At 61.0% G+C, this 11,093-nt stretch overlaps 1 protein-coding gene across 1 annotated transcript; it reads left to right on the top strand.

Moving 5' to 3' along the window:
• Positions 1-1,529: 1,529 nt before the first annotated feature.
• On the top strand, positions 1,530-8,435 carry GBX1 (gastrulation brain homeobox 1). Its single transcript, XM_065669280.1, has 2 exons — positions 1,530-2,310; positions 7,817-8,435. The coding sequence occupies exons 1-2, from the start codon at positions 1,530-1,532 to the stop codon at positions 8,335-8,337; spliced, it is 1,302 nt and encodes a 433-aa protein (XP_065525352.1). The 3' UTR covers positions 8,338-8,435.
• The last annotated feature ends 2,658 nt before the right edge of the window (positions 8,436-11,093 follow it).

Below are 11,093 nucleotides of genomic sequence, written 5' to 3'. Positions count from 1 at the left end.
TCATGTCCCCCACAAAACACTTGATTAAGGCTGCAGCAAAGTGGTGCCCAGAGCTCCTTGGAGAAAGAGTAGAAGGTGGTGGTGTTGAAATCTGCGTGGTCAGAGAACCTGGATAGCTAAGCAACCAGAAGTACTGTATCCCTGGTCAAAGGATGAGTGCAGGCAGGGGTCCTGAGGAGAGGACTACCCCTAGGTGAGAGCTGAAGGTCTGACGTGTATCTATGCCACTGAAAATGCAGCTGAAGTGAGTTTAGACACAACTTCAGCTTCGGCATTTCTCAGCTTCCAAGTGCTTTATGTGGTAATCCAGATGCTGATTCTCTTCCGAGGCAGGGCTTTAGTTTGCTCGATGTTTAGCATATTACAAGCCCAGTAAGCATCTCATTGTGGATACGAGCGTAACGTAAGTGCTCCATTTTAGCCAGGCCGTGCACCACAGGACACGCAGCAGAGCAGGGCAGAGCTGTGGAGCTCTCGCCGCAGTTCAGGAGCAGTCGGCTTCCGCGGGTCTCACTCGCTCTGTCGAAGGAGTGATGTGCATCGGCAGCCAGTCGGGGTACGCGTCTGTCTCTCGAGCAGAGCGCCGGTGGGAGGGCAGAACCCAGGGGCTTTGTGCAGCTGCAGCGCAGGGCGGGCAGGTTCGCAAACCCCGGCCCCGGCCGCCCCGGTGGCGGACAGGTCCGGGCAGGCTGAGCCGCCTGGGCGGGAGCTCCCCGCTGTGCCGGGCTGCGGCCCCGCTCAACCGGGCCTTAGCACAGCCTGCCCGGTCCTGTCCCGGCGGAGCCGAGCACCGGGAGCTCCCCGTGGTGCGCGGCGCCGAGGAAGCAGCAAGGGGGGAAGGCAGGAGAGCCTCAATCACCGCTCCGGCTCGAGTGCGTCTCTGGGCGACCCGACAGCCTCCCTCGGCCCGCAGCGCCCTCGCCCGCCGGTATCACGGAGACCCCGCTCCGAACCCGCCCCCGAGGCTCCGGGAAACGGCCTCCGGAGCCTGGAAGGAGGCAAGCCAGACCCTGCCCGACGCATCCTCCCGGCGCCCGGCCGGAGGCGGGCGGTATTCCGGCACAGCGCGGTAGCCCCGAAGTGGCGGGGCCGCGCCCCGCTGCCGGGCCCGGCTACTGCCCGGCAAGGGCCGGTCCGTCGGAGCCTTCGATCCCGCCCGGCGCCCCGTCCCCTGGCTGCTCCCTGCCGGGCTCGGCTGTCAGGAGCGCCGGCCCTGGCCGGCTCCGGGAGCCGCTGTGGCTTGCTGCAGAGTGGGCCCGGCTTGTCCCGTCCCGTATGCTGTCCTGGGTCCGGGGACGGCCCAAGGATGGCTGTGCAGAGCGATGTGGCGTGGCCCTGCCCTGTCCCGTCCCCACAAAAGCGCCCTTGTGCTGGCCCCGTAATTGCTAATCATCAATCACCATTAATAACAGCTGATGAGGCGGGAGGGGGAGGTGCCTTCCCAGGGGCCGGCCGCGCCAGGGGTAGCGGGGAGTGCTGCCCCGCCGGAGCGGGTGCTGAAGGAGGAACTCGACCGTGATGTGCGGAAGATGGATGAGAGCAGAGGGCGACACCCCCGCCCGCCTTCCCTTCCCTCCCCTCCCCTCCGCGGCCCGGCCCGGCCCCCCCGCGGCGGGGCGGGCGGGCGGGCGGCTCCGAGCGCGCCTCCACTCCGCCGCGCCGAGCCAGCGAACGGGCGGGCGGGCGGCAGCTCTCGCCGGGCGCCGGAGCCCACGGGAGGCGGCGGGAGCGGGCCGGGGCCGGGGCCAGGGCCGCGGCAGCGGCGGGGCCCGGCGGCGGCGCGGCGAGTTGGCGGCGGCCCGAGCTCGCCGGAAAGTTGGTGCCGGCTGAGCCGGCGGCGCCCGCTCGCCATGCAGAGACCCAGCGGCCAGGGGACCGCCTTCTCCATCGACTCGCTCATCGGGACGCCGCCGCCGCGGTCCGGGCACCTGCTCTATACCGGGTACCCTATGTTCATGCCGTATCGGCCGCTGGTGCTGCCGCAGGCGCTGTCCCACGCGCCCCTGCAGTCGGGGCTGCCGCCGCTGGCGCCGCTGGCCTCCTTTGCCGGCCGCCTCACCAACACCTTCTGCGCCAGCCTGGGCCAGGCCGTGCCCTCAATGGTGGCTCTCACCACGGCCCTGCCCAGCTTCTCCGAGCCCCCCGACGGCTTCTACCCGCCGCAGGAGCTGCCTCCACCACGTGCCAACCCCGACGCCGGCTGCCGGCGGGGAGCCGAGGGTCTAGAGGCGGAGGAGCTGCCCCCGGGGCGCGACAAGGGACCGCCCGAGCCGCCACTGCACTTCCCGGACCCCTTCCCTGGCCTGACAGGTAAGAGCGGCGCGGGCCAGCCCTGCCCGGTGGAGAGCAGCTCGTCCGAGGCGAGAGCCGGCCCGCCTCGCCCCGCACTTATGCAGCCCCGAGGGGCACCGCGGCTGGCAACACCGCCCGCCCGGCCCCTGTCCGGGCTCCGTCCGCCTCCCCAGCGGAGGCTGCCGGTGGGCGGCACCGTGCGCGTCAGGACAACAGCCGTGGAGCCGGCGGCTCTGGGGACCGATGTTCGGTGGGGCCGCGATGGGCCGTGGCGGCGGAACCTGCCCGCGGCTGCGCTGCCGGTGTGTCCCGCCGGGCCGAGCCGGGAGGACGGGGTCGGCTTCTCTCCGTGCCGGGCCGGCTCTGCAGCGCCCGCAACTTTCGCGGGTGGGAGACAAACTCTGCTCGCCTTGCCGGGGCCCGGGGCGGGAGAGCCACCAGAGCCGCCGGTCGGGGCGGCCGCCTCGGCGGGGCACGGATCGTGCGGCAGGACCGGAGCAGTGCGGACTGGGGCAGCGTCCCGGGGCTGGGGCTGGGGCCGGCCCGGCGGCCCGGAGCTCTCCGAGGTCCTGGCAGCTGGCCCTGCGCGAACGAGGACTGCGCGCAGCCCTTCCGGCCCGTCCCGGCATCGTTCGCTGCAGCTATGGTGCGGGGCTGCGCCTTGTCCCCGGCACGATGCAGCGTCCGGGGCGGACCGCGGGGCTGGGGGATCCCTCGCTACCCCGCAGCCCGCCCCGCCCGGGCGCCGTCGTCCTGCGGCTGCCGGAGCTCCGAGCCCCTCCGCGCCGCCCGGAGCCCCTCTCCCCTTCCTCTTGGTCCATCGCCCCGCGCTGCTGTGCCCGCTGCCTCCGCATCGGCTTTGCCCGACGGCGCGGGCAGGCGGCGGCTCTGCTCCCGCGACCTCCCTCGGTGCTGGCCGGGAGCGGCTCCCACTGCCGTGGCGGGGTCCTCGCCTTTGTGAGGCAGCATCAGGCTCGGTTACTTGTTGCTCTGCATTTCTCAGCCAGCTCCAGCTCTGGCTCTCTTCCATGTCCGCTCCTGCAGCAAGGGGCTTGAGGTGTCCCTTCTGCCACGAGACTGAGACAAGCCAACATCTGGCTCTCTCTAATGTGGCCTGTCCTGAAAGCTGTCTCCCCTGGTCATCCCCCTGAGATCCACCTTTGTCTCAGGCTTCCTGGCATGGATGCGTGCCGAGAAGTCTCTGCTGCTTTTTGCAGTGCTTGGCTGTTTGTTCTCCATCTCCATTTAGTCTCTCCTGGATAAGCCCAGGTCTTTTCCTTGCCCTGCCGTCTTGTTCTCTCAGAAGGCTGTTTTCCTCACTCAGGCACCTCTTGAACCTTTTCCCTTAGCAGGACAGCTGGGGCATTTTGCCTCCCCATTACCTGTGTGGGTTATCGGGCTTTGGTGCCCATCTGGTGCTCCCAGGCCTCTGTCCTGAGTCAAAAGCCCAGTGCGATCTCACTTTTGTTGTGAAAGTGTCCTCAGGGACAGAAATGCCCTGACCAAAACCTGTATGCAGCCTGTATGGCCGCATCTTCCCAATCTATGGGGAAATGAACCTGTATTGTGCTTGATTTCCCTCCGTGGCTCCTCCATAGCTAAGCCAAACATGTTCTCTTTTCCCAAGGGGCTCGGATGAACTGTTCAAGCCATTTCTGGTATCGAGAAATCATCTCTCTAATACCTGCCCCGTTGTGCCTGGCTCATATAATGGAAGGAAGTATGTCTTGCTACTCCTTTTCATTTGCTGCTGTTTACGAGCACTGGCTTGCTTTGAAGCCAGGAAGGATGCTTGTCCTTCTGCACAAGCATGTGCCCACATGTACCTGACTCTGTGGCTTGCTCTGCCCAGGTCCAAGAGGATTTGTCAGGCCAGGTGTGCCCACCTTCTCCTTTACCTAATGTTTCTCCTGACTGTACCAACTGAGGCCCTTAGAGATGAACAATAGGGTTTGTTTTACCAAGCATCTCTGATGAAACTGAGGCTGGTTCCTGTAGGCTTTCTTCACAATTAAGGAAGAGAAAGATGGAGGCACCAAAAACTATAATGCAGTTTGCATTACCACCCTATCTGTGTCCCTGGCCGAAAGCAGTTGTTCAGGGAAGAGCAAGAGAGCACAACCTTTGCAATACTTTTTAAAATCACACATAAAATTGCCTACCATCCAACCACCTGCAGTTCAGGAGCTTTCTGAGCCAGGTGTTGTTTCTGTACATTTAGTAACCTTTGGCCAATTCCTCTTCTGTGACCTTATCTAGTCTCCCCTGGAGTCCACCAGAAAGGAGAGATAAACTTGGCATCAGCCACATCCTGGGGCAAGGTGTTCCACAGATCTCTTATCTGTAGAAGAACCACGTGAAGAAGAAATGCCTCCTTTTGTCTGTTTTGCTGACATCAAGTGAGTTATACCCTAAAGTGACTATTTCTGTCCCTGGGCTCCATTAGTATCTCCATCGTGCAGGTGTCTATGGAGACAAGATCAGTTGCTTGCTGGATCAGCCAGAAGAGTCAATGCTCTATTTTAGGGCCTCTCTCTGCATCTACTACGTCTCAAACTTGCTTCCAGCTGTTGTTACACTTCTTGAGGGATGGGAGGCATGTGGGGAAACTGGTGGTAAGCAGCAGCAAAGCTTTGAGGCTGGTTTGTTACTACAGCTGCAACAAAGACTACAGCTCCCAGGATAAAGGTACTCAACACCGCCAGCTCTCCACACCTTTCCTGCGCTGCACCTGTCTCCACCAAGATCCAGGCAGCAGCTTGAAGACCCTCTCTTGGGTTGATGTAGTAACAGCACATTCAATCAGATATAGGGTGAAGATTCACGTTGTTCCCTGTGATCACGACAAACAGCTCGTGTGCACTTACCAACACAGGGCTCTTCTGGCTGTCACAACACACATTCTTGAACCAGGACCCTTGGATCCTGCTTGAATAATTTTGTCACCTGTGACACCCAACTCTCCTCACCATGCTTACCATGTCCAGAACCACAGAATCATAGAATAGTTTCAGTTGGAAGGGATCTTTAAGGTCATCTAGTTCAACTACCCTGCAATGAGCAGGGGCATCTTCAACTGGACCAGGTTGCTCCGAGCCCTCTCTAACCTGACCTTGAATGTTCACAGGGATGGGGCATCTACCACCTCTGGGCAACCTGTGCCAGTGTCTCACCACCCTCACTGTAAAATATGTCTTACTTCTATCTAGTCTGAATCTGCCCTCTTTTATCATTTTTGTGTTCTCCTCTAGACTCGCTCCAGCAGGTCTCTATGTCTTTCCTAAGATCAGTGAACTGGGACTTTGTGAGGAACGAAGCAATGGGTCAATCCCATTCTTCAACTCCTGCCTTCTTGCTGACTTTTTGAAGTCACAATGCTTTGCTTCATGACAGCTTCACTTCCTGTTCAAAGGCCTTTAAAGACTCAGTAAGCCCTCCCACCAAATGGGTGGGTTCCCCTGCCTCCATTACTTCCTCAGCGGGGACATACCAGATGACTAACAGACCAATATACCAATTTTCTTTGTGAAAACCTCTGGTTTAGATGCTGTCATCCTACAGTTCTGAGTTCCTTACTACAGACTCTGCCCTTTTGTAAGACACAAATGTGAGATGTGCTAGTCTGCTAGAGACCGTCTAAAATGTGGGGTCTGGTTAAGAAGAATCTATCCAGAGAGAGTACCTGTTTACAAGTGACATGTTGCAGCTGGTAGCTCAGCCTTCCAGTCTCTTGGGACACCGTCTCTCTTGGGGCAGTTGGCTCTTGTAGGAGTGTTTGATAGTGTGGCTGCTGGGATGCTGCCCTCCACCGATGGGGAAAGGCACCAAAGAGTAACTCCTGGTGAAGACACTGACATCCTTGTAAGAGCTCTCTTATCAGGCCTCATGCTCCAATGGAGAGGTGGTACACACAAATGAAAGTTCTCCTTTTCTTTGTCAAAGTGCTTGCATGAGACTATGCACTGTCAGCCAAAGTGGTCCATGCCACCTGCAGCTAATCCTCACCCCCACAAGTACCGATTTTCTGGGTCTTTAATATACTCCCTACATCTATGGGAGATTTTTTCTCCGGACCCTGATCCTCAGGAAGAAAGAGGTTACTGTCTATTCTTCTGCAGCAGAATAGAGATTAAGGTATTCCTTTCCCCCTCCATGAAGCAGGAGGAGCAGAGAGATGATTCCAGATCTCCAAAGCCTCCCACTCATTCCCAGGAAGTCACAGACTTGCTGCAGAACCAGCAAAGGATGTGGGAGCTCCACAGCAACCAGACTCCTAAGAATGTCTCCTGGGCTCAAGCAGTTTCTTGCAGTAGCTGCTTGTGCAGCTTCAGGCATCTGAGGGCTGTTCTGCCTTTCTTACTGAGGTGAGGTGTCCAGAGACCCAGTGGCCAAGGTGCACATACCTGGACACTGCTTAGAAGCTTGTAGAGCTGCTGCTTCTTCTGCATGTAGGATTATATTGAGAGTGGCATTGCTTCAGGACCACCCCATTTCAGCAGCCATTCCTGCTGTTGGGTCAGACTTGGACCATTTGCTGGTCTCTTCTAGTCTCAACATGACAAAATAGCTTCATCTGCTTGTGCATAACTCTGGATCCTCTACCACTCCATGACCCCTAGCTACGTCTGGGAGCATCTTCTCGCTTGATCTTCTGTGAGGCCTTTAAGCCCTTCTATCAAGGAAGTGACTGGCTTCTAGGCCTCTTTCCACTGTCTCTCACCCATGTTCTCCCTTGCTCCACGGCTGTTTAATCATTCAGGCAGCAATATGGGAGACAAGAAGCTTGCAAGGAGATTCATACCTATATACCTGACCAGTATCCCTGAAGGCAATGCAACAGAAGTGCCTGCAGTGGTCCAAGCACCCTGAGTGGCCTTGGTTAAGGTCCTGCGTGTTGAGTAATGCCGGAGGTCTCTATTCTGCCCCTCTGCACAGACTGGATGGGCAGGTGAGCCCCGAGCATCAGCTGCCTAAGCGCTTTGTTCCCTTGTCTGTGCAGCTCTGCTGTAGAGTATTGTGGGGTTAGGGAGTGAGTGGTGGTGGCAGGACACCCCATGTCCTGTAAAGCCCAGCAGGGAGGTTTGCTGGGCTGGAGCCTGCTCTGGCTGCTGTTTTCAGGACGGTCCTTCAGCTCTTCGTGGCTGACTTTGTGCTGGGTTAACAGCATTGATGCAGTACGACCGGACAGAGCTGAACTGAGGGACGAGGTACAGACTTTCTTTCCGGATGCGGAGGTCTGGACAGGCCCTGGAAGCGGGGCTGGGCTGCGGAATAGGGATGGCGGCAGCGGCTGTGGCGGCTCACACCGCAGCGCCGGGCAGGCTGCGGGCAGCGCGATGCAGCCCGTGCTGCCCGCAGCGTGGCGGAGAGCGCGGCTGGGGCCGGGACCGTCGCTCCTCTTGCGGGCTTGCGAGGGGCTGCGGGACCGGGGCTGCGAGACTGGGCGAGCGCGGGGGAGCCTCGGTCGGGGCGGGGGGGGGGGGGCGGGCCGAGCCGGCGGGCGCTGACGCTGTGTGCCCCGCAGACGGGAAGGCGTACAGCTCGGACGAGGAGAAGCTGGAGGTGAAGTCGGCGGCCACGCCGTGCAGCGAGCGGGAGGAGGAGAGCTCGGCGGGCGACAGCGAGGAGGAGCCCTTCCTGGACGGGACTGCCGCCGCCGCGCTGGGCGCCAAGAGCAAAGGCAAGGGCGGCCCCGCGGCCGAGCAGACCCCGCCGGGCTCCGGGGCCGGGAAGAGCCGGCGACGGCGCACGGCCTTCACCAGCGAGCAGCTGCTGGAGCTGGAGAAGGAGTTCCACTGCAAGAAGTACCTGAGCCTGACAGAGCGCTCGCAGATCGCGCACGCCCTGAAGCTGAGCGAGGTGCAGGTGAAGATCTGGTTCCAGAACCGCCGCGCCAAGTGGAAACGCATCAAGGCGGGCAACGTGAGCAACCGCTCGGGCGAGCCCGTCCGCAACCCCAAGATCGTGGTGCCCATCCCGGTGCACGTCAACCGCTTCGCCGTGCGCAGCCAGCACCAGCAGATCGAACAGGGCGCCCGGCCCTGAGCGCCGCTGGCGCGCTCGGACCCTGGGGCGGGCGGGCCGCCGGCAGCGGAGGGGGCCGGCGCGGCAGGGGCGAGGCCCGGGAGCCCGCCCGCACTCCTCTGTACATGTCCCTTATTTATTCCGTGTAAACTCTGTACATACGGCAGCGTGTCCGTCTGTCCGTGCCGCGGAGAGCGCGGGCCGCCTGGCCCCCGCGGGTCCCGGCCGCCCGCCGCGCCGGGCCGGGGCCGGGGCCGGGGCCGCGCTGCCCGCGGGCGCCCGCCCATGTATAGCTGTGATTTCAATAAATTATTTTCTATGGAACGAGGCGACCTTCTTCCGCGGGGCTGCCCCCCGGCGGCACTGCACGGGCGGGCGGCCGCGGCCAGCAGCGCTTCCCGGGCCCCGGCCCGGCAGCGACAGGAACAACGGAAGGGGCAGAGGCTGCGGGCGGCGGCGCAGACGCTAAGGGGTGGCCGGGCAGGGCTGGGGACGGCGGGAGGGTCCGGGGCTCTCCCGCCCCTCGGCCCAAGCTCGTACCGGCGGCTGTGCGGGGAGCAGCGGTGGCCTCGCGGGCTCCATCTGCCCCGGTCCGGTACCGGTGCCGAGACACGGGAAGGGACAAAGAAGGGGAGGGGCTGGGAAGCGCCCGGGAGCATCCGCGGGGATCTATCGCCAGGGCCGTCCCTCGCTGCATCCCGCAGCCCCTGCTGCCACAGCCTGCCCGAGGACAGGGGCGCACCCTGGGGTTAGAGGGACGTGTGCGCTGCCCCCGAGCTCCTCACAGGGCTGTGTCCCCGGCCCTGCCCCGGCACAGCCGGCGCCCCTGGTCGCTCATGCCCTGGGTCAGCCACCGTCCCACCCGGCTCCCCTCGAGGTTTGCTCTGCAGATTGTCACCTCCCTAAAGTCAAAGCCCTGCACATCTCATGGGTCTCCTGCCAGGACCGGGCCTTTGCTGGCCGTGGGCTAAGGCGAGGTCTGCGCCCGCAGCCTCCTGACTCTTGTTCGATGCAGGCAGGATGCTCGCCTGTAGTCCCCATGCTGCCCTGGTGCGCTGTGCCAATCACGCTCAGCCCCATGTACCAGCAGCACCTCTGAGGTCCAGTGATGCAACGCCCTCCAGCTCTTCAGGGCTGGAATTCCAGCTGGAAGAGACCTGCCCCAAAGCCTTTCCCTGCCTTCTTTAGCCCATTGGGAACGAACAGAGAAATCCTCGTGTAGCTCAGGTGCCTTTCTGCCACTGAAGCCTGAGGGGAAGGTAACGGTTTTGCCCTCCCTTCTAAACCTCATCCTGTCTCACCAGTACCAGTTCCTGCTTCTCTTACCACACTGCCAAGGCTCTGCAGCCATGAGCAGGGCCAGGATGGATGGGCACTGGTGGCACCAACAGTGTTTCCTTGCCCCAGCCTGGAGCAGCTGCTGAGTCTCACTGCATTGGCGAAGGAGAGGGGTTATAGGCTTCCTGAGCCTCTAGGCCAGCCAGAGTGGAACAGTCTGCTCTTGAGAGCTATTGCATGAGATCTGCTTCTGAAGCCACTCACCTCAGACGGCTGAGCCCAACCCCTGATGAAGTTCCAGTTTCGCACAGCACACAGCTGCAGTCCTGAGTCAACAGTGCAAGGACCATGTGATTTCATTGCTAACTGGGTGTCCAGCCATGAAAACCTCTGTTGCTGGTTTGATAAACACCAGTCAGCCTAGCCCATGAGGCAAGGGAGCTCTCATGCATCTGTGCTGTAGTAGCAACACCCTTCTCAATCCCACCAGAGGTTCCTGGACAGAGAGAATGTGTTCTCCAAGGCTGTGGGACATGGTGCTCCTTGGACGCTGATTGCTCCAAGGTTTGATACGGAGTTTGAGTGACTGTTAGGTCAGTTAGGTGCTGGCACCCTTCCCTGGGAGACAGGACAACTTCCCTGACAGCCGGAGCTGACTTCACCCCCCTAAGTGCCCTCCCTGATGATGCCACAGCAAGGGCTGCCTATCTCTGTGCTGCCTGGGGTGAAGTGCTCCCTCCCTATGGCCCTTCCCTTTTAGGCAGGTGAAATCTATTACTCTGGAGTGCGGACCCCATGCTCGGCTGGTGAAAGTGAGTCCTCCTGCAGAGCCCTGTACCCTCAGAGCACTGGTGGGTGCCTCTCCCTGCCCGTCAGCTGCTGGCTCTGGCTGGCCTGAGTGGGCACAGCCACAGCTGAGAGCAGAGGAACCGTCAGGACAAAGCTGTGCTCCTGGACGTGCTAGGTGGGTGCTTCTTTCCACAGAGATGTTGCAGGTCCAGAAACAGTGCTGCAGGACCCTTTCATGGCCTGGCTTTCTGAGCACCTGCTGAGGCAGCAGAGCACATCTGGCTTCCTGCAGCTACAGCAGGACAGCTTCTGCCTCTGTCCGCTGCACCGCCGACCTGGAAAGAAGTACGTCTCCTCAGGAACTGCCTGGCCTGGTGGTGTTCACAGCATACCCAGCGGGGGCTTGGCCTGCTCAGGTATCAGCATCTGCTGGCATTCACTCTGGATATGGGAAGGTAAACGTCCTCTGGCAGCTGACCCCAGGTGCCCAGTGCTCAGAGGAGCTGACAGTTCCCTTCAGCATGCAGGGAGTAGAGCTGCCTGCACCTACTACAGCTCAGGTATTCCCTGCTTCTCCCTCTTTGGATACGGGTTGTTCAGAGGCAGAGACTGCCAACTTATCTATACACGGCTGCTAAAGCGGGTAACATACCCTTTGCAGCAACTGCAACAGCTCCTGCACATGAGCTGATGCACGTACATCTGGGCCA

Source organism: Lathamus discolor, chromosome 2 (genome assembly GCF_037157495.1).
Source record: "Lathamus discolor isolate bLatDis1 chromosome 2, bLatDis1.hap1, whole genome shotgun sequence".
NCBI lineage: Eukaryota > Metazoa > Chordata > Aves > Psittaciformes > Psittacidae > Lathamus > Lathamus discolor.
This window is presented reverse-complemented; position numbering and strand designations above follow the sequence as displayed.

Excerpts from the sequence above, each read along its gene's own strand:
- GBX1 (XM_065669280.1), top strand. The coding sequence starts at position 1,530 with ATGGATGAGAGCAGAGGGCGACACCCCCGCCCGCCTTCCCTTCCCTCC. Across the intron at positions 2,311-7,816 it reads CCCCTTCCCTGGCCTGACAG|ACGGGAAGGCGTACAGCTCG; the intron begins GTAAGAGCGGCG and ends TGTGCCCCGCAG.